At 44.7% G+C, this 23669-nt stretch overlaps 1 protein-coding gene across 3 annotated transcripts in view; it reads left to right on the top strand.

Moving 5' to 3' along the window:
• Positions 1 to 17962, top strand: part of LOC120017473 (arginyl-tRNA--protein transferase 1) — a 174332-nt gene extending 156370 nt beyond the window's left edge. For all 3 annotated transcript variants that reach the window (XM_038960242.1, XM_038960241.1, XM_038960240.1), the window contains 2 exons: positions 12501 to 12743; positions 17588 to 17962. In XM_038960242.1, the coding sequence (XP_038816170.1) occupies positions 12501 to 12679 (179 nt within the window). In that variant the 3' untranslated portion in view covers positions 12680 to 12743; positions 17588 to 17962. The remainder of the gene's footprint in view (positions 1 to 12500; positions 12744 to 17587) is intronic.
• The last annotated feature ends 5707 nt before the right edge of the window (positions 17963 to 23669 follow it).

Genomic DNA, 23669 nt, shown 5'->3' with positions numbered 1-23669 from the left:
AGAGGCAGGACTAACAACCACATTCTACACGATGCAGAAGAAAATACAGAAATAAACTGCCTGTTGAATATAGAGCAATAAGTACAGGAAGGTGTGCTCGCCACCTCTGCTAGGCAATTAGTGTTAGCTCTTCAGTCTCCCCTGGTTTCTCAGTGGCAGCTGTTTATCGGCGGTCGTGTTGGTGACGGTTTGTCGCAAAACAAAGACTGTTCTGCCGAGTTGTTCGAGGAAGGAAAGAGAGGAGGGCTTCACACCACTCTCTCACTTGAGTATCTTACCTAGTTATTTACAGTTGAACTAATTTTGCTATTTTGTTGCTTTGTCAACTGTGTGTTTTCTTTACCTGTTTGCACCTCTCCCTGTAGGCTTTACAGACGCTCCCCAACCCTTGGCTGCAACCCTTCTAATTTAGTGTAGCCTGCATGCACAACCCATGTAGAATTCCAGGTCTCTGGCAGCGTTTGGAACTGCCGATCTGCGGTCAAGAACGCTGAGTTCATTTCAGCCGATGCTACCCTTCAGTCCCTTGACTTTTTGGCCCTGACGAGCACTGCTACTCCAGCTGCTCTTCATCTGACAGCATCTGGTTGTCGTGGTGGTGGCACAGGTCTACTCATTTCTCCTAAATGGAGATTTTCACCCTCACCTGTCCATCTACTCATTTAAATTCCATACTGTCACTTGTCCACTCAAGCTTAACATTGTCATCTATCACCCACCAGGTACCCCTGGAGAATTCCTCAATGAGCTTGACACCTTGATAAGCTAATTTCCTGATGATGGCTCACCGCTCTTCGTACTTGGCGACTTCAACTTCCCGACGTCTGCCTTCGATTCATTTCTTTCCAATTCTCTTTCTCCTCCTTCCCGCTTTTGACCTCACCCTTTCCCAATCCCTTCCAACTCACAAGGCAGGCAATACGCTTGACCTCATCTTTACCAAGAGGCTGCTCGCCTACTAATCTCACTGCAACACCCCTCCTGGTCTCTGATCACTACTTAGTTTCCTTCGGTCTCCCTTTCCCCCAACCCTAACCACTCAGCCCCTATCCAGATGATCACCCACTGTCACAATCTTCGCCCTTCTCCTCTTCTATCCTATAATCTCTCCCTTCTGCTAAATCCTTCTCCTTTCTGTCTTCTGATTCTGCCTCTTTGACCCTACTCTCCTCCCTTTCCGCATCCTATGACTCTCACTGTCTCCTTTCTTCCAGGCCGGATCGGCCTTCCACTCCTGCTCCGTGGCTGAGTGACTCATTGCGAGCCTACAGAACAGGGTTGTGGGCAGCTGAGCGAAAATGGAGGAAAACTAAACTTTTAAAGGACCTATCATCCTTTCACTCCCTTCTCTCCACCTTCTCTTCCTCTATCAGCTGCTAAAGCCACTTTCTACCACGCTAAATTTCAAGCTTCTGCCTAACCCTAGGAAACGCATTTCCACCTTCTCCTCTCTCCTTAATCATCCACCCCTTCCCTCCTCCCTCTCTGCGGACGACTTTGTCAACCACTTTGGAAAAAATGTTGACGACATCCGCTACTCATTCACTCAGCCTATTGAGTCCACTTGTCTCACTCACACAGAACTACCCTACGCCTTGACTTCTTTCTCCCCACTCCAGATGACATGCTGCGACTAGTGAGGTCTGGCCACCCGACAACTTGCCCGCTCAACCCCATCCCCTCCTCTTCTCCAGATTATCTCTGGAGACCTTCTCCCATTCCTCACTTCCCTTATCAACTCCTCCCTGACCACTGGCTGCGTCCCCTCTGACTTTAATTTATTTTATTTCCAAAACACTTGAGCGTGCCGTCTCTGATCAACTTTCTCGTTATCTTTCTCAGAACGATCTTCTTGACCCTAACCAGTCAGGCTTCAAGACGGGTCACTCAACCGAGACTGCTCTTCTCTGTGTCACGGAGGCTCTCCGCACTGACAAAGCTTACTCTCTCTCCTCTGTTCTCATCCTCCTAGATCTATCTGCTGCCTTTGACACCGTGAACCATCAGATCCTCCTCTCCACCCTCTCAGGGCTGGGCGTCTCAGGCTATGCACACTCTTGGATTGCATCCTACCAGGCAGGCCGCACCTGCAGATATCTGGCAGATATCAACTTGGATGTCGGCCTACCACTTCAAGCTAAACCTCGACAAGATGGAATTGCTCTTCCTCCCGGGGAAGGCCTATCTGCTCAAAGACCTCCATCACGGTTGACAACTCCAGTGTCAGCCTCCCAGAGTTCAAAGAACCTTGGCGTGACCCTGGACAACACTGTCGTTCTCTGCAGACATTAAAGCAGTGACCCGCTCCTGTAGGTTCATGCTCTACAAAGTCTGTAGAGTACGACACTACCTCACACAGGAAGTGCCACAGGTTCTAATCCAGGCACTTGTCCTCTCCCGTCTGGCCTACTGCAACTCGCTGTTGGCTCCAGAACGCAGCAGCACGCCTGGTTTTCAACTTTCCCAAGTTCTCTCATGTCACCCCGCTCCTCCGCACACTCCACTAGCTGAAGCCCGCATCCACAACAAGACCACGGTGCTTACCTACGGAACAGCAAGAGGAACTGCCCCTCCCTACCTTCAGCTATGCTCAAACCCTACACCCCAATCCAAGTACTCCAATCTGCCACCTCAGGTCTCTTGGCCCTCCCACCCCTAAGGGAGGGCAGCTCCCACTCAGCCAAGTCCAAGCTGTTCTCTGTCCTGGCACCCCAATTGTGGAACCATCTTCCCCCTGAAGCTAGGACAGCAGAGTCCCTGCCCGTCATCCAAAAACATCTGAAGCCCTACCTCTTCAAACAATATCTTAAATAATCCTCCTCGTCACCTCGACCCACCCCCAAAAATACAAATAAAATAAACACAACCTGCACTTGCACTTGACCCCCCACCCCCCTTCTAGGTCTGACTCTACTGACAGCTACATTGAGGAACAGTTTACTTTCTATGTCTGTGATATGTGGTTGCACCACCTAGCTATCAATTTTAAGATGAATGCACTTAACTAAGTCGCTCTGGATAAGTGGCTAAATGCCTCTGGATACGTCTGCTAAATGGCTCAAATGCAGCAATAACAAGTAGCCACCGTAGCAGACAGCATAGTTTACGCAAATACCGCTATTCTGGAAATTCATGAGCTGGAGCACATCGCTAGCTCTGACTATAGAAGCAGATTACGAACTCATTCTAGCTTAAGATCACGGATATGAGAGAAGTGAACTTGTGATTGTTTCTCGGTGACTCTAAAAGAAAGAACGTTATTCTCTCTCTCGTGGGATAAAAGAGTTCCATGAAGAGAGCGGAAAGACATTGTCATTGAAGACAGTTTAGTGCTCGAGTCGCTGGTTTATTTAGTTAAACGCGACTGAATTGAACACAACTTTTCTTTTGACAATTTCATTCGTGACCTAGTTGCAGGTTATCTGATAATCAAAGGTTGATTATCCACAAGGTCAATCCACACGGTGAGTCCAGATAAACATTTAGGATTGTTTGATTTAATTCCATCAATTCACATGAAGTGTACCAGTTTCTTTAATTATTATTTTATAATTATATAATTAAATATTTGATTATTTCACCAACTTGTATTGAATTATTCTGGTATTTAGTTATTGAAGGTCAGTGTGAGAAATACTTTGTTACACCTTGCTGAGTACTGCATGTGGTTTTGAGAAGGCTACTGTTGTATTTGAGTGTTATAATGCTGATTGTTTGGGAAACCAATCCACTGCTCTTTATTATTTTCATTGAGTGTTATCAGTCTGAAGCTATATCACAGTGAGTGATTGTATAGATTGACTATTGAGACACCATGCTGTTGCTTTTTTGTTTTGCTGTGTTGACTGTCGAGACTCAACCATACCACTGCTCCTAGTGGATGCATATTGTTCATGTGACACATTCTATAATTATACAAATAATAATTAAAGAAACTGGTACACTTCATGTGAATTGATGGAATTAAATCAAACAATCCTACATTTTTATCTTGACTCACCGTGTGGATTGATTTAATAGAGAACATACCATTATATTCTTACACACAGACACACACACCCTCCTCTCTCTCTCCATGTGTCTGACTTGCTATGTGTCTGGCGCACGTCCTCTTATCAGTCTCTCTGTCTCTGACTGGTTGTCAGAGGTACTTTAGTTGTGCTCATCACAAGTGCCACTAACTAGGTCTGGCTCTAACACTAATGCTCTCATCCTGAGTGGATCATTAAATCCTTCTGTTCTGAGAGAGGTCACCCCACCTCTTCTTTCCTCTTCTCTCCAAGTCCCCTGTTAGAGCTGAGATGAGAGGGATGGAGAGGAAAGATGGAAGTAGTTAGTGAATTAGGCTTAGAGCTGTTTTAATGAGTGAGACATTTGGTGTTTGTCTGAATCTGTGGCACCTCTGCCTTATTAACATCCCTGTAGCTACATCATGTTGTATTGTATCAATGTTGATGAAACATGAAACAGACCACACTGGATCTACAAATCCATTCTGTATGCCGCTTTCTCGGCCAGGGCTCACCTGAAAGAGATGTCAGTCTCAATGTGACTTCCCTGGTTAAATAAAGAACACGTGAATAAAAAGGGTTGTCAAAGCCCCGGAGCCCCTCGTCTCGGTCCTGACCCTCTCACTCCAGAGACACTACCCAATGTACCCCTGACCTCTGACCTGGAAGAAGTTTGCCCTCTCCGCAGACCCGTGTCGGTGGACGTCCGGTGGTCCTGACGGACCGTGGGGGTCTGGAGCCGCTCACCAGGCAGGAGCCCTGGAGGAGAGAGGGATGTATGTAGGGAATGAGTGAGCAAACGTGGGAAGGAGGACGGGGGAAGGATTTGTTTATAAGGGGAGCGGATGTTTGGATTGTCTGACGGAGGAAGGGAGAGAAGGAGAGACCTGGTCTCCTCTCTTGTGACAGCTCTGCTCAGTGTTATTGGCAAGGTTAATTGGGCAGCTAAAAGCCTCAGCCTCTCTGTCCTCCAGCTCTGTTTGACTGTCTGGATGCGTCCCAAATGGCACCATATTCCCTACAGTGCACTATATAGGGAATAGCGTACCATTTGGGATGCAAATAGTCCCCTGTTTTTGCTCTCCACTGGGGGAAATAGCCTGTAGGCTCCATTATGCTGTCAGCTCTGTGATGGACATGCTCAGGAATGTCTGTGTCCTTGCTAAGAGAGCTCCATTCTGCTTTTCACTGCCAGATAGCATGATGCTAACAGAGCTCCATTCTGCTTTTCACTGCCAGATAGCATGATGCTAACAGAGCTCCATTCCGCTTTTCACTGCCAGATAGCATGATGCTAACAGAGCTCCATTCTGCTTTTCACTGCCAGATAGCATGATGCTAACAGAGCTCCATTCCGCTTTTCACTGCCATATAGCATCATGCTAACAGAGCTCCATTCTGCTTTTCACTGCCAGATAGCATGATGCTAACAGAGCTCCATTCCGCTTTTCACTGCCATATAGCATGATGCTAACAGAGCTCCATTCTGCTTTTCACTGCCAGATAGCATGATGCTAACAGAGCTCCATTCCGCTTTTCACTGCCATATAGCATGATGCTAACAGAGCTCCATTCCGCTTTTCACTGCCAGATAGCATGATGCTAACAGAGCTCTATTCCGCTTTTCACTGCCAGATAACATGATGCTAACAGAGCTCCATTCCGCTTTTCACTGCCAGATAGCCTGATGCTAACAGAGCTCCATTCCGCTTTTCACTGCCAGATAGCCTGATGCTAACAGAGCTCCATTCCGCTTTTCACTGCCAGATAGCATGATGCTAACAGAGCTCCAACCTGTCCTCAAGACCAAAAAGGAGTGCTCATTTAGGATCAGCCCCCCCCCCCCCCCCCCCCACACACACAGTGTTATGTTTGGGGCAAATCCAACACAACGCATCACTGAATACCAGTCTTCATATCTTTGATGTATGGTGGTGGCTGTATGCCAAGTGTGTGCTAAGCTGTCTTCAAGGCAATGGGTGGCTCCTTTGAAGTATCTAAATATGAAATATATTTTGATTTGTTTAACACTTCTTTTTGGTCACTACATGATTCCATATGTGTTATTTCATAGCTTTGATGTCTTCACTATTATTCTACAATGTAGAGAATAGTAAAAATAAAGAAAAGCCCTTAAATGAGTAGGTGTGTCCAAACTTTTGACTGGTACTGTATGTCAGCTTAAATCTATGGCAAGACTTGAAAATGGCTGTGTAGCAATGATCAATAACCAACTTGACAGAGCTTGAAGAATTTTTAAAGGAAACATTTGCAAATATTGTACAATCCAGGTGTGCAATGCTTTTAGACTTACCCAGTAATCACTGCCAAGGTGATGCTATCATGTATTGACTCAGGGTTGTGAATACTTATGTAAGTGAGATATTTCTGTATTTCTAAACATTTCTAAAACCCTGTTTTCACTTTGTCGTTATGGGGAATTGTGTGTAGATGGGTGAAGAAAATACATCTATTTAATACATTTTGAATTCAGGCTGTAACAGAAAACATGGAAGTCAAGTGTTATGAATACTTGTTTACTCTTGTGAAGCCACAGGCGTAAATATTCAAGTTGTGAGATATTGCTGATTAGTTTTTCGTTTCAAAAGATGAAGCTGATATGTAATAGATTTCACAAATCAGCATTTTTAGAAGCGATGAAAACAACTGAGTGTTTAAATAAAACATGATGCAAAACTGTGGATTCAATAATATCTCACTCAAAATATAAATATCCTCCTGTAGTAGAGGAAAAGAGTGAGGGAGAGGGAAAGAGAGAAGTTGGGGAGCCCAAGGGCATTTTCCAATGCCTCCCTTTTTCTCATTAAACCCACGTGGAAATATTATTTAATAGCATGTTGTGCTGAGCTGTGGAAGAAACAAATCTTGACTAAAGTCAGAAACCATCCAGAGTGGGTCATTATTGGCCACACTGTATTCGGTTCCCTCTACTCCTCATCTTCCTCTTCTCCGCGCCTTTAATAATTAACACGAAGACTGGATTTGAAGCATTAACTATATCATATTGGTTGACATATTATATCCTTCTCCTCGTCCTCCTTAGCTCCGCTTCTTTATCATTTTCATCATGGAGTTTGAATGGATCTGAAGCATTGTTAGGATTCTCTGTGTCTGGATCACGTTGGTACACTAATGCCCTACTAGTGAAGTGGGCAGTTTATCTCCAGTCGTCGTCGTCGAACAGAGCAACAGAATGTAGAAAGTAAAAGTCGAGAGGCAGAAGTGCCACGATGCATGGTCATGTCAACACTATATAATAGTAGTATTGTCCGTCTGTTTGTCTCTCGCCCTCTGTCTCGTCTCGTAACTCTTCAGCTGGAGAGCAGAGACGGGCTTAGTTGGGTGACTATTTTTATGAATTCATTTAAAATTGGAACAATAAGAGGAAACACACAGTCCATACACCACCGTCAGCTGGGTACCACATGTGCCTAGCTCTAGTTTGGAGAGTAAAGTAATGAAGAGTGGGCGGGAGCCTTTTTTGTCTATTAATAACAATCATAACTCTCCTTCTGTTTCACTCATTTGTCGCCACGTGGCTGCACTGCCTGTGTGGAATCACCATGTTTATTTTCTCCCTCCTGGCTGACCCTACAGTGCGTGGCTGGACGGTCAGTCTACTTCACATCCTGATAGGGAAACGGCCATTGGTGTTCTACTGATTGATAGACAGATGTGGGCCCTCAAAGTGTACGGGTTGTACTGTATTGACCTGATTCCTAGTAGAAATACAGTAAGCGTGCACAATTCAGACTTTCACGTTCATTGATGTCAAAGGGAGACATGCACAGGTGTAAAAACAAGTTGGGTTTTTAAGTCAGAGTATGGCCCTTAATGTGTATGTAGAAAGGTAAACCCAGGTGACATGATATTCCCCAATGCCCTGTGCCGCGTCTCTGACTGTTGGCACTATTGTGTGCTAGCTGGCACAGCTCTTCACCACTGGAGAATGGATTGTGCCTCGAGGTGTGTGGACCAGGGGTTACCTACCTTTTTCACCCTTTTTTCCACCCAAATCTGCGAGGACCATTTTTAGTGCTTTTTTCAGTGCTCTTCGGGAACTCACTGTCAGCCTTTATGACTGAGCAACTAGTTCCGCAAGCCGGGCCAGGAGTGAAGCCTTGTAAACAACCCAAAGTCAGACGAACACACCTCAATTGCTCTAGGTTAGGGGAATTGGGGCTGGGGAGATGATGATGATAATACATGGGATTTTTAAAAAGCACACTACAGCCAGAGTAAAAAAACAAGAATAACAACAGAAAATCCACATTTTCTTTACGTTACAGCCTTATTCTATAATGTATTAAATCTTTTTTTCCCCTAATCAATCTACACACACTACTCCATAATGACAAAGGAAAAACAGGTTTGTTGAAGCACCTTTGGCAGTGATTACAGCCTCAAGTCTTTTTTGGTATGAAGCTACACGCTTGGCACACCTGTATTTGGGGAGTTTCTCCAATTTCTTCTCTGCAGATCCTCTCAAGCTCTGTCAGGTTGGATGGGGAGCGTTGCTGCACATCTATTTTCAGGTCTCTCCAATGATGTTCGGGCTCTGGCTAAGACACTCAGGGACATTCAGAGACTTGTCCCGAAGCCACTACTGCGTTTTCTTGGCTGTGTGCTTAGGGTTGTTGTCCTGTTGTGGAAGGTGAATCTTCACCCCAGTCTGAGGTCCTGAGCAGGTTTTTATCAAGGATCTCTGTACTTTGCTCTGTTCATCTTTGCCTCAATCCTGACTAGTCTCCCTGTCCCTGCCGCTGAAAACCATCCCCACAGCATGATGCTGCCACCACCATGCTTCACTGTAGGGATGGTGCTAGGTTTCCTCCAGACGTGACGCTTGGCATTCAGTTCAAAGAGTTCAATATTGGTTACATCAGACCAGATCATGCTTTTTATCATGGTCTTAGGTGCCTTTTGACAACCTGGAAGCGGGCTGCCATGTGCCTTTTTACTGAGGATTGGCTTCCATCTGACCACTCTAAAGGCCTGATTGGTGGAGTGCTACATAGATGGTTGTCCTTCTTGAAGGTTCTCCCATCTCCACAGAGGAACTCTAGAGCTCTGTCAGATTGACCATCGGGTTCTTTGTCACCTCCCTGACCAAGGCTCTTCTCTGGGCAGCCAATTCTCGGATGAGTATTGGTGGTTCCAAACTTCTTCCATTTAAGAATGATGGCCAGTGTGTTCTTGGGGACCTTCAACCTTCAACTTTTGTAAATAAGGTATTTGTGTAGATTGAGGATAAAAAAATAAAAAAAATGTTTTACTTAATCCGGTTTTGAATAAGGCTGTAACATCACAAAATGTTGAAAAGGTAAGGGTTTCTGAATACTTCCCAAATGCACTGTAGTTAAGCTAATTAGCTTTTATTTCTTTTTAAATAACTAGAGCTGAGTAAGGCTAAGCTGAGGGGAAAGCCAGACGGTACCAGTGGTATTTGAGTCTGTTTTTGAAAGTTGCTATAGAGTCAGAGTTGTGGGTGACTGGGGGGGAGAGAGTTCAAGAGTTTGGGGGCAGGGGTGTTTTGTTTTTGGGATGGTGAGTCTTGTTTTTGGGATGGTTAGTAATTCAGAGTCGGAGTAGAGACAGCGGGAGGGTGTGTGTGTGTATGTGGAGGATGTCTGAGTGGTATGAGGGGGTAAGGCCATGGAGGGTGAGGAGTAGGATCTTATAGGTGACGTGGAATTTGACTGGGAGCCAGTGAAGGTGGTGCAGAGTGGAGGTGATGTGTTCTCAGTGAGTGAGGACACTGGCAGTGGTGTACTGGAGCTCTGCCGCAGCCGGCCGCGACCGGGAGGCTCATGGGGCGACACACAATTGGCTCAGCGTCGTCCGGGTTAGGGAGGGTTTTCACATGGAGTTGATCAGGCTGTTGATTGTGGCCTGTGGAATGCTGTCCCACTCCTCTTTAATGGCTCGAACTAGAACAAACTGTCGCACACATCAATCCAGAGCATCCCAAACATGCTCAATTTGTGACATGTCTGGTGAGTATGCAGGCCATGGAAGAACTGGGACATTTTCAGCTTCCAGGAATTATGTACAGATCTTTGTGACATGGGGTCGAGCATTATCGTGCTGAAACATGGGGTAGTGGCGGTAGATGAATGGCACGACAATGGTCCTCAGTATCTTGTCACGGTATCGCTGCATTCAAATTGCCATCGATAAAATAGATGTGTTCGTTGGCCGTAGCTTATTCCTGCCCATACCATAACCCCACCGCCACCATGGGGCAATCTGTTCGCACCATTGGCATCAGCCAACCGCTGGCCCACACAACGCCATACACGTACGCCATCTGCCTGGCACAGTTGAAACTGGGATTAATCCGCGAAGAGCACGGTTCTCCAGCGTGCCGGTGGTCATCGAGGGTGAACATTTGCCCACTGAAGTGGGTTACGATGCCGAACTAAAGTCAGATCAAGACCCTGGTGAGGACAAAGATCATGCAGATGAACTTCCCTGAGACGGTTTCTGACAGTTTGTGCAGAAAGTCTTTGGTTGTGAAAACCCACAGTTTCATCAGCTGTCTGGGTGGCTGGTCTCAGACAGTCCCGCAGGTGAAGAATCCGCATGTGGCGGTCCTGGGCTGGCGTGGTTGCACGTGGTCTGAGGTTGTGTTGCTCGTTGAACGTACTGCCAGATTCTTTAAAATTATGTTGGAGGCGGTTTTTTGAAGAGAAGTTAACATTCAGTTATCTGGCAACAGCTCTGGTGGACATTCTTGCAGTCAGCATGCCAATTGCACGCTTCCTCAACTTCAGACATCTTTGGCATTGTGGTGTGTGACAAAATGGCACACTTTAGAGTGGCCTTTCATTGTCCCCAGCACAAGGAACACCTGAAATAAGCTTTTTATGCGTATGGACAATTTCTGGGATCTTTTATTTCAGCTCAAACATGGGACCAACACTTTACATGTTGTGTTTATATACACTGCTCAAAAATAAAGGGAACACTTAAACAACACAATGTAACTCCAAGTCAATCACACTTCTGTGAAATCAAACTGTCCACTTAGGAACCAACACTGATTGACAATAAATTTCACATGCTGTTGTGCAAATGGAATAGACAACAGGTGGAAATTATAGGCAATTAGCAAGACACCCCCAATAAAGGAGTGGTTCTGCAGGTGGTGACCACAGACCACTTCTCAGTTCCTATGCTTCCTGGCTGATGTTTTGGTCACTTTTGAATGCTGGCGGTGCTTTCACTCTAGTGGTAGCGTGAGACGGAGTCTACAACCCACACAAGTGGCTCAGGTAGTGCAGCTCATCCAGGATGGCACATCAATGCGAGCTGTGGCAAGAAGGTTTGCTGTTTCTGTCAGCGTAGTGTCCAGAGCATGGAGGCGCTACCAGGAGACAGGCCAGTACATCAGGAGACGTGGAGGAGGCCGTAGGAGGGCAACAACCCAGCAGCAGGACCGCTACCTCCGCCTTTGTGCAAGGAGGAGCACTGCCAGAGCCCTGCAGGGCCCGACGTCCACAGGTGGGGGTTGTGCTTACAGCCCAACACCGTGCAGGACGTTTGGCATTTGCCAGAGAACACCAAGATTGGCAAATTCGCCACTGGCGCCCTGTGCTCTTCACAGATGAAAGCAGGTTCACACTGAGCACATGTGACAGACGTGACAGAGTCTGGAGACGCCGTGGAGAACGTTCTGCTGCCTGCAACATCCTCCAGCATGACCGGTTTGGCGGTGGGTCAGTCATGGTGTGGGGTGGCATTTCTTTGGGGGGCCGCACAGCCCTCCATGTGCTCACAACATGGTTATTCCAGTCCATATAATACAGTATAATACAATACAGTAGGCCTACAGTAATAGTCCACACTCAAAAAGATTACTGAAGCTTGTTTAATTTATTTTTCCCGAAGAGAGCATAGGCTACATCTATGTGCTTTTGTGTTTTTCTGTTGTGCGGTATAGCTGCCTATTAGATGATGGCGCAATCATTTGGGATATTTTGGGCTAGGGCTCGCTCAGGTAGCATCATGCTTGAATTTGCATGCCTTTCAAAGCGCATATTCAGACATATTTCAAATGTCCTGCCCACGGGCCCTGCTTCTTTCTCCTGGCGCTATCAGGACCACATCAGACTATGATTTGCTAGTTGGGCCATGGGGTGGGGGCTTTTCAATGGGTTGGTTCTGGTGGTGTTGGAACCGAATCTGATGGTTGTCTGACTCTGCGGTATATAATTTGAGCTTTAGAATGGCACACGATTCTGTCCGATGGTTTTATATGCTTTAGAATGACACTTCCGGTTTTGGGTGGAAAGTGATTGATTTATTCTCTGGATGAAACAATTGTAAAATAGCGGGAAAATCTTCAACCTGTAGTCAGATAGAATATGGAATCAATCATCTCGGCTCAATTCAGTCTCTTTCTATCTGCAATGTTCAGAACGTTTCACATCACTGAATTCACCACTGGTCTGTCTTTCTGTCCAGGTGATACACACGTACTGAAGGACCTGGGTCGTGCTCTGGTGCTGTACAGACGGACGGTCATGCCCTACGCCGCCTACGCCCGCAAACGCAAGGGCTCCAACGACGAGATGGAGGTGGCGCAGTACGCTGGCCTGGTGGGCCAGGTCTGCGCTGAGAGGATCCTGCTATACCGGGCGTAACCCACTGGGGGCGCCACCCTGCACCTTGATCCGCTCATGTGTCTCTGTCTATCCCGCTGTCTTTGTAAGTGCTTTCCACTGCTTCACTCTACAATAGCCTCACCAAGTTTAGCTCTACTACACATAGGCCGAACCAACACATTCAAGTATGTACCTGCTTTCAGAAAGGATTCAGACCCCTGGACTTTTTCCACATTTTGTTGTTACAGCCTGAATTTTAAATGGATTCAATTGAGATTGTGTCACTGGCCTACACAATACCCCAGAAAGGAATTATGTTTTTAGAAATGTTTACAAATTAATTAAAAATGAAAAGCTGAAATGTCTTGAGTATTCAACCCCTTTGTTATAGCAAGCCTAAATAAGTTTAGAAGTAGAAATGTGCATGATAAGTCACATACTAATTTGCATGGACTCTGTGTGCAATAATAGTGTTTAACACTAGAACCGCTGGGCCTGGAGGGACCAATTTTCAAGCTAATGAGCAGTCATTCTGACTGCAACATTCTAACATTTCATATACAGTATGCTATCGCAAAAATAATAATTTTGGTTGCGTTTATGAAGGCTTTGGGTAAAAAGAAATCTAACACAATAGCATTTTGATTCGTTTGTTACTGTAGGCCAGTCAAGATCACTGCTCAGAATTTTCTTAAAACATAACTTAAAACATGAACCTAATAAAAACAGTTATGTAGGAATGAAGTCTGTGCAGTAGGCCTAGTACATTATCAAAGCATGTTGTCTTGAACATGGTATTAGTCTCAGCGGAGGGAGGGAGAGAGCAGCAGAGGGTCCGCCTCTCACGGTCCCTCTTTCTTTGCTTTCCTCCGATGAGACTGACCATATAGAGGGGACACAGTCTTCCACCTGATTGTGCCTCGGGCATAAATTCAAATTCCAGAAAAAGTGAAATACTCTGCGATATTAAAATAGACAACGAGCTGCCAATAATCTAACAGTCTCTCTAATGGTAATGGCTTTAAAAGTTATGAAATCTCACCTAAGCTAGTATCAAACTTTGCTGTGGCTGGGGTCGTGGAAGCTGTAGGTAGGCACAGTGATTTAAGCTATCTGATTGGCCAGCGCAGTAGGCGCACTCGATTTAGCCACAGATCTCCAGGTCCGCCGGCTAGGCAAAGTTTGTCTTTTCAGACAAATTCAATGATTTCAAATGGGAACACTTTGCCTACCCGGTGCGTAGGGCTTCTGAAGAAAAAGATGCATCTACCGCCAACAGCACACACAAAAAAAAACATATGCCTCTGACTTTATCGTTGGCTTCTACAGAAATGTTTGGTGATCGACTAAGAATGCCTTGAAGATAGACCAGTAGATCGCGATCGACCGGTTGGTAGGCTATATGTAAAAAAATATATAAATTAATTCAAATGTTCAATACATTTAATTCACGGAATGCCCTTGTTACAACTATGAAACAGAAAGAATAGGTGTTGGAACACGATAAAAGCGTATTGTTTTTTAAGAAGAAAAAAATAACTCAAACACGAAGGCACACAGTCAAATGATGAAAACATCAATAGCGTAAACATAAGCGCCAAGTGTGCTTGATAAATAGTGAAAATCAGCACAAAAGCTATAATGGCATTATAATTATACGGTAAGTGTTGGTATGACAGCAGTCAAAAATAGTGAATTATTGTCAGCTCTTGCTTACATTGTGTGCGTCTTCACTCAATGGCATCAGTTGGATTTCATTTAGCTGTTATCCCTTGTCCTAACTGTTGACACACCTTAGTAACTTTCACTTTCTTGACACACTTTGACATACCATTGTTTGGTTGTAGTGCGTAATAGTCTCCGGTTTTCTGTGTCCCCCGTCGTCTTGTCATTCTTCAGCAACTTTTAAGGAGTACAACGGCAGTACAGGTGCTTTATTTTGCGCAGGGGGAGTTCCCGTCTCACTTTGTTCATGGTGCCAGCCAGGCTTGTTTTCTTTGCAAGAAACTTTTTCGCCTGCAGCTAGGTTTCCTTCCAATTGGCGACAGATTTTCTTACGAATATTCTAAAATCTGCATAAAAACCATATGCACATTTTCCCACCAGAGATGTTTCTGTCAAATTGGCTTGTCGCAGATAAAAGGCTGCGTGATGACGTAGTACACATACAATACCTTTTGCGGTAAATATAAAATACAAGTCAAATGGGTTTCCATTGCGTTTTCAACTCTACTGATGGTTTTCTCACCAAAAATCTTCCGTTATATAGCAAGTGTGCCCACTCCGATATTGGCATGTGTGCTCTAGGCAACAGCTCACAGGTATAGCCCACATGATGAGATTATTATGGACAGAAGAGAGCGATTAGCCAAGCATTGATGATCATGTCACCAGAATAAGACCCTCAATATTTATTGCACTTTTACCACGCTGGGAAGTTAAACATCATTTATTTCTGTAGCCTAATAAACGACATGCTATCCCGATGAATCATAGTGGGAGGACCACACATGTCATCGTGTGACTCCCAAGTTTACTTCGATATGATGGTTATTATATCAATATTTGCGCTTAAAAGATGTTTCCACTGACATTCCTCGGCATAATGAATTTTAGACACAAAAAGATCCCACCTTGTCGACATTTGGAAAGTTTACTGGAAAATGTTGCTTGGATCAGGCCTGTCATGACATTTTATTTGTCAGATGTACTTTATTCGCATAAAAAGGCTGGATGAAAACCTGGTTAATGACCATGACGTGAAGAAATTCTCCATAGTGACATTTCTCCCCTTGCCAACGTAAGGTTCCACAAACCTCATCACCACATTCTCCGACACTCGCTCACCTGCTGCCTCCTTTCGCAGATATTGAAAGCGGTTCAACATGTACAATTACGCACGCTCTCACTGTGTAGCCTACTTCAAGTAGGCCAGAGTAGACTGATAAGACTGCTTTGATTCGGTGGACTGTTATAGGGTACATACCATTTTAAGATTAGAATTAGAATGGATCAATACAATAGAATGGCCTGACATGTTCTTAACAATTGGTGATTACATAATTATGCATCGTTCGCTTTCCCCTCTCGTCAACTCACCCATTCTCCTCTATCCCCATAGTACTTTACTTCATTTATTTAATCTGTTATGTGTGAAATTGGTTTCGTTATACACTGAGTATACCAAAGATTAGGAGCACCTTCCTAATATTGAGTTCCCTCAATTCATCAGGGAATGGACTCTACAAGGTGTCGAAAGTGTCCACAGGAATGCTTCCCACAGTTGTCCTTTGGGTGGTGGACCATTCTTGATACACATGGGAAACTGTTGAGCATGAAAAACCCAGCAGCGTTGCAGTTCTTGACACAAACTGGTTATAACTCCAGTTCTGTTTGTGATATTAAGATTTAAAACACTGACAGTGTGTTATATAGACTTATTTAGGAAAAGTCAAGGACGTAGGCGGGAATAACTTTAAAAAATGTAGAATGTTTTTTTTAATATTCATGAGCAGTCAAAATGACTGCTTTAGCAGTTCTAGTGTTAACATTATTTTTTTTTACCCCGCACATACAATTAATTATCTGTAAGGTCCCTCAGTCGAGCAGTGAATTTCAAACACAGTTTCAACCGCGAAGACCAGGGAGGTTTTCCAATGCCTCGCAAAGAAGGGCACCTATTGGTAGATGAGGGGGGGAATAAACCAGCCACCATTAAACATGGTGAAGTTATTAATTACACTTTGGATGGTGTATCAATACACACAGTCCCTACAAAAATACAGGCCTCCTTCCTAACTTAGTTGCCGGAAAGGAAAGTAAGGCGAATGGTGACTTAAACTAATTGTTTTAAAGACCTGTGATAGAAGACTGAGGATGGATCAGCAACGTAGTTTCTGCACAATACTAACCTAAATGAAGGAAGCCTGTACAGAATAAAAAATATTCCAAAACATGCATTCTGTTTGCAATAAGGCACTAAAGTAAAACTGCAAAGAATGTGGCACAGAAATTTACTTAATGTTCTGAATACAAAGTGTCATGTTTGGAACAAATCCAACACAACACATCACTAAGTACCACTTCATATTTCCAAGCATGGTGGTGGCTGCATCATGTTATGGGTATGCTTGTCATCGGCAAGGACTAGGGATTTTTTTTTAGGATGAAAAGAAATGGAATAGAGCTAAGCACAGGCAAAATCCTAGAGGAAAACCTGGTTTAGTGTGCTTTCCAACAGACACTGGGAGACACTCACCTTTCAGCAGGACAATATCAAATCAAATTGTATTAGTCACATGCGCCGAATACAACAGGTGTAGACCTTAACATTAAACACAAGGTCAAACATAAACTGGAGGTGCTTACCAAGACTACATTGAATATTCCTGAGTGGCTTAGTTACAGTTTTGACTTAAATTGTCTTGAAAACCTTGAAAATGGCTGTCTAGCAATGATCAACAACCAACTTGACAGAGCTTGAAGAATTTGAAAAATAATATGCAAATATTGTACAATCCAGTGTGCAAAGCTCTTAGACTTACCCAGAAATACTTACAACCTTAATAGCTGCCAAGGGTGATTCTAAACATGTATTGACTCGGGTGTGAATAATTATGTAAATGAGACATTTCTGTGTTTCATTTTCATTACATTTGCAAAAATGTCTAAAAACATGTTTATACTTTGTCGTTATGGGTTATTGTGTGTAGATGGATGAGAGAAAAACATATTTAATCCATTTTGAATTCCAGCTGTAACGCAATAAAATGTGAAATAAATCTAAGAGTATGAATGCTTCCTGAAGGCATATTGCACTCACGAATCACGTTTGATAGATGTCAGTTTTATCCATAATACGCAAGGTTTCAGTTTAACAAAGTTAGTTGTCTATTTAGTTGTGAACTATCAATCCAGTTGATTAAGACTCAGAAATCTTGGTTACAGGGAACATTCATTTCAGTGTCGTTTTGATTTCATAATGTTTGACTTTCACCCCACGGAAAGCAGCAGTAGCCATCACCTTCACCCGAACCCAGCACAAGGCATGGTTCTCCTCTGTACTGATATGGGATCAGACTATTCACTGATCTAGAATCAGTGACGTTGAGGAGAATCTGAAAGTTGCTGCTTCACTCTGAGGATTGGGCTCATACACGCCACACCCACAAACCACACTGAAGTTAACATGATCTGGTTGTGTGTGTGTACTGTATGCTTGTTTGTCTGTCACTGATATTTATAGCTTTATTTGCTCTTTTATTATTGATACTATTATTTTGTTTCAAACGAATAAAGGGATGAAATATCCAATTACTTATTTATGTTTGTGGTTTTCTCTCTATGCAAATCATGTACAGGCCAGCCTGCAAGGAACCGTGAGAATGTGGTTTTAGAGGTATTTCCTTGAATGGACGGACAGGCACACGCACGAGGACAGGCGCACGCACGCACATGATCCATTCCAAAGCGCACACAAGCACAAATAAAAGTGTACATTTGCACAGACAGACACTGTATAAAACTAACACACACACTGATGTGGTCGAGGCTTGTTTGAGTTGGGCAAGGCGACAGGTGTCATATGTGAGCTGGCAGAACATGAATGCAATTGGCCTCTGTGCTTCCAAAAGAGTGTCAACGGCAGGCAGCTCCAGAGCAGAGCCAGGCCAGACCCACGTCAACAGGCTAGCCTCCAGCTCTGAGCTAGGCGCTAGGCTAACACTGGGTCAGGCTTGTTTTCGTTAAGGCACATTAAAAAACATTGCAACGTAAAATTACAAATTAGGTACCTCTTATTGGAAGAATCCAGATAGTCTCCCCCAGAATCAGTCCGTTTTTTTCTCTTAATTTGGTGCCTAATGAACACTACCCAAGTCTGAGCTATCCCACGATACACAGGCAGGGCCAACACACTCCGCCTGAAGGTCTAATCGAAGTGAACATTCAATTAGAAGGCAGATGTGTTAAAGCCATTCCTAATGCTGGGACAGTTGGTCATTTATGTTGTGCCTTTAACCCAGAGCAACGGCTGTGTGGCCCTCCTATTCACCAAGGAGCTTCAGCTAGCCTTGGGTTAAACTAATACACACTCGCAAACACATACACACACTCTTAGTACAGTTGTGTTTTAACCACAGACAGAGCTTCAGCCAGCCTCGGGTTAGAGCAACACACAAAGAACAGTTGTGTTTTAACCACAGACTCTGGGAGTGAGTCAGTGAGTTTGACCCTGGACAGTATCTATCTGTCTAGCAGGCCTGCTCAGCGCTCTGCTGTTTTCCAGAGGCTGTTTCTGCAGCCAAGTTTGAAAAGCAACCAGCTCACTGAAAGTAAAAGGAACAAACCTATCCTGGTTCCAGGTCTATTTGTGTTGTCTTGCCAACTTCTATGGCCATTGCAATGAAATGACTAAGGAGTTGTCAAGACGGCACAAACATATCTGGAACTAGGCTAGAACAAACCCATCACTCTTGGGGGGGGGGGGGAAACACTTTCTTTTAAGATCTGTTTGTGGTCTGTTTGTGTCCCAAATGGCACCCTATCCCTATAGTGCACTAATCTTGACCAGAGCCCTATGGGGCCTGGTCAAAAGTAGTGCACTATAAAGGGATACGGGTTCCATTTGTGGCTAAGCCACAGACTGTCCTTGGGAAATGGTTTAGAGTGACAGGCGAATTATCCAGGAAGAAAACACTGGCGCTGACTGGAGCTATATTGGACCCAGTGTTCCTCTCCCACATTAGCCACGCTTTCCCCCGGACCTCAGTCGCACAATCGTCCATCCCCTGTGTGTGTGGTTTTTGGAGTAAAGGCAGTTTTTGTTATATTTGGACCACTTACATTTTATCTTGTCTTACCATAGGCTACACTATAGATATCCTCCGTCTATAGATATATGGTCAATAAAACATATCTATAACTACCTGTGTCAATAACCTCCAATTTGGATCTCATTTACATGATACATTTTATCACGTAACGAAATCGTTCCATCCGACAGACCTGGGTTTTTCCCCCTATTCCAAGTTTATATTTATTTGATACTGTATGTCAGTGTTACACGCCTGTCTACTTTTGTTTCTCTCCGTAGAATCAAAAAGACGATACCGAGCCAGCATACTTTTTGTCATAGTTGTAGTTTAGAATACGGGTTCACATCTTTTCAAAATAAAAGTACATTTGAGTGGTCACAAGTGTCTGAGGTCAGAACTGGGATTGTAGGATACTGCGTCGTCAACCAGTATGGTCCTATGACACGTGCATCTACCCACAAACTGTGTACACAGTATGAAAGTCAACCTGGAAATTCCATGGAACATCTGAATAATCTGCTAAATAAAGGCTTTCTTTTCACTGTTTATGTTGCAAATTACACCCTTTTCTCTACATAGTGCATTACTTTTGACCAGAACGCAATACTTTTATCCAGAGCCCTATGGGACCTAGTCAGAAGTAGTGCACTATATTGGGAATAGGGTGCCATTTGGGACGCATACACTGTCTTCCTGTTTGTTAATGGTATGTCTCTGTCACAATACTGTTTGATCTCTTTCTTTTTCTGTCCTCTGAGTTTATTTTTACTCTATTCAGACTTTCAGTCACTGACTGCGGGGACAGTGAGTGTGTGTGTTGTGTTTACTCTCTCTGGCCCTTGTGTAAATGGTAAAAGCTTGTAGCTTGTTTTGATTGGCCACATTAGGACACTGAATACACAAGTGTTTGTGTGTCTGTCTGCGTGTTTGTGTGTGTGCCTGTGTATGCCTGCCTGTGCATTTGCACGTACACACATGTGCATGAGTATGTGTATGTATACAGTGTTTGTTCAATCTCGGCCTCTGTGGACGTGTTGTTCATGGTTGTAGCATGTTTGTACTGGCAACCCATGCCAGCCCCCAGCCACCCAGCGGAAGTTCCCAGGCCAGAGGAAGTGCTGGGCTCCTTTGTGAACAAGGCCCCCGGATTAAGCGTATCGCAGCCTAAATGCAGGCCTTTTCTGCTGAGGATTAACAGAGGGACAGAGGGGCGCCCACTCCCACTGGGTACTGTCACACAGATTCAACACACCACTACCAGCAGCCCCGGAGCCCGCGGACTACGGAGCTTGCTGCCTCTATCTCTCACTCCAGGGCACAGGACATGATGAGTGGCCGTATTGTACAGAGCGAGACAGTGTTTAGTCAAAGTGATTACGGAAGCATGGCGAATGCGCTTTGACATGGTGGAGACTATATATGCAAAAGTATGTGGACACCCCTTCAAATTAGTGGATTTGTCTATTTCAGCCACACTCGTTGCTGACAGGTGTGTAAAATCAAGCACACAGCCATGCAATCTCCATAGACACATTGGCAGAAGAATGGCCTTACTGAAGAGCTCAGTGACTGTCAACGTGGCACCGTCATAGGATGCCACCTTTCCAACAAGTCAGTTCGTCAGATTTCTGTCCCTGGTCAACTGTAAGTGCTGTTATTGTGAAGTGAAAGGTCTAGGAGCAATAACGGCTCAACCACCTGAGTGGTAGGCCACACAAGCTCACAGAACAGGACCGCTGAAGCTGCCTCTGGGAGCAACGTCAGCACAAGAACTGTTCGTCGGAAGCTTCATGAAATGGGTTTCCATGGCCGAGCAGCCACACACAAGCCTAAGATCACCATGCGCAATGCCAAGCGTCGGCTGGAATGGTGTAAAGCTCGCCGCCAATGGACTCTGGAGCAGCGGAAACGCGTTCTCTGGAGTGATGAATCATGCTTTACCAGTCCGAGGGACAAATCTGGGTTTGGTGGTTGCCATGAGAATGCTACCTGCTCCAATGCATAGTGCTAACTGTAGGAGGAATAATAATCTGTGGCTGTTTTTCATGGTTCGGCCTAAGCCCCTTAGTTCCAGTGAAGGGAAATCTTAACGCTACACCATACAATGACATTCTAGACAATTCTGTGCTTCCAACTTTGTGGCAACAGTTTGGGGAAGGCCCTTTCCTGTTTCAGCATGACAGTGCCCCTGTGCACAAAGTGAGGTCCATACAGAAATGGTTTGTTGAGTTTGGTCTGGAAGAACTTGACTGGCCTGCACAGAGCCCTAACCTGAACCCTGTCGAACAATTTTGGGATGAATTGTAACGCCGACTGCGAGCCAGTCCTGATCGCCCAACATCAGTGCCCGACCTCACTAATGCTCTTGTGGCTGAATGGAAGCAAGTCCCCGCAGCAATGTTCCAACATCTAGTGGAAAGCCTTCCCAGAAGAGTGGAGGCTGTTATAGCAGCAAAGGGGGGGACCAACTCCATATTAATGTCCATGATTTTGGAATGAGATGTTCGACAAGCAGATCTCCACATACTTTTGGTAATGTAGTGTATCTAGCTATCGCAGTTATCAATATCAGTTTTAGACTTATTTAGAAAAGGAAAAGATTTGGCCTCCATGATTTGACCCACACCACATCCTCAACTCTCTAACCAAACTACCAAACATGCTCCACCTTCAATTCCTACTGGAATTTCACCTCTTTTTTCTTCTCATCTACAGTACCTTTCAAAAGTTTGGGGTCACTTAGAAATGTCCTTGTTTTTTGTTTGTTCATTAAAATAACATCAAATTGCTCAGAAATACAGTGTCGACATTGTTAATGTTGTAAATGACTATTTTCGCCGGAAACGGCAGATTTTTTATGGAATATCTACATAGGTGTACAGAGGCCCATCACTCCTGTGTTACAATGGCACGTTGTTAGCTAATCCAAGTTTATCATTTTAAAAGGCTAATTGATCATTAGAAAACCCTTTTGCAATTATGTTAGCACAGCTGGAAACTGTTCTTCTGATTAAAGAAGCAATAAAACTGGCCTTCTTTAGACTAGTTGAGTATCTGGAAGAGTGCTTGACACCATCTGTCAAGCATGGTGGAGGCAATGTGATGGTCTGGGGGTGCTTTGGTGGTGGTACAGGGGGAGATGTGTACAGGGTAAAAGGGATCTTTAAGTAGGGCTATCACTCCATTTTGCAACGCCATACCCTGTGGACGGCGCAAAATTGGAGTCCATTTCCTCTTGCAACAGGACAATGACCCCAAGCACAGCTCCAAACTTTGAAGAACTATTTAGGGAAGAAGCAGTCAGCTGGTATTCTGTCTATAATGGAGTAGCCAGCACAGTCACCGGATCTGGCCTGCACAGAATCCAAGTTGGCGTAGCAGTCAGACGTCTTTGTCCTTCGTCTTGTCGTGTCCCATGTATATATCTTTTTATATCTTTTTCTTCGCATATCTTTTTTATATTTTTGTAAACCGCAACTTCAAAATACTCTCCTGCAACCCGCCTCACCCAATGTGGTGTAGATCTGTTTTTTTTTTCAAAAGTATTTTTATTTACCTCGGAACCGGAATCCCCCAACAGAAGATAGCCAGCTTACTAGCTAGTAGTCAGCTAGCCACTGCTAGCGTTCATCAGCTAACCTTTAGCTCGGAAAGCTCTCGCCAGTTTGTACAACGCGACTCAAACCGGACCCATTTTCTCTCCATATCCCCGGATTCCTACCGCAAGCTCTGGACCTTTTCACCTGGATCATCGCAGCTAGCTAGCTGCTATCCAAGTGACTACTCCTGGCTAACATCTGTCCCGAAACAAGCACTAATTAGCCTGGAGATAGCCCATGCTAGGCCCATTCTCTCGGCTAGCTGAAGAGGCCCATCAGCCACTCCTGGGCTACAATACCCGGACCCCTTCTACTGCCGGTATGGGGCCCCGCCGATCCTTCACGACTGGACTACGACGTAATCTGCTCAAGGGGGTACTCAACTGGCCCCTACATCGCGACGTCCCCTGAATGCCCATCTGCTGGCCGCGGCCTGCTAGCCGCGGCCCGCTAGCTGCCTAGAGCATATTGGACTGTTAGCTGAATAGATCCATCGGCCAATTTCTTGGGCCACTATACCTATTTTGCCAATTGGACTTGGACCCCTCTGCTACTCGGAACCCTACTAATTCATCACGACTGGTCTATCGACGTCACAGCACGCGGAGGCTAAAA

Source organism: Salvelinus namaycush, chromosome 22 (genome assembly GCF_016432855.1).
Source record: "Salvelinus namaycush isolate Seneca chromosome 22, SaNama_1.0, whole genome shotgun sequence".
NCBI lineage: Eukaryota > Metazoa > Chordata > Actinopteri > Salmoniformes > Salmonidae > Salvelinus > Salvelinus namaycush.
The sequence above is the reverse complement of the archived record's forward strand: the minus strand, read 5'-3'. Positions and strand labels throughout refer to the sequence as shown.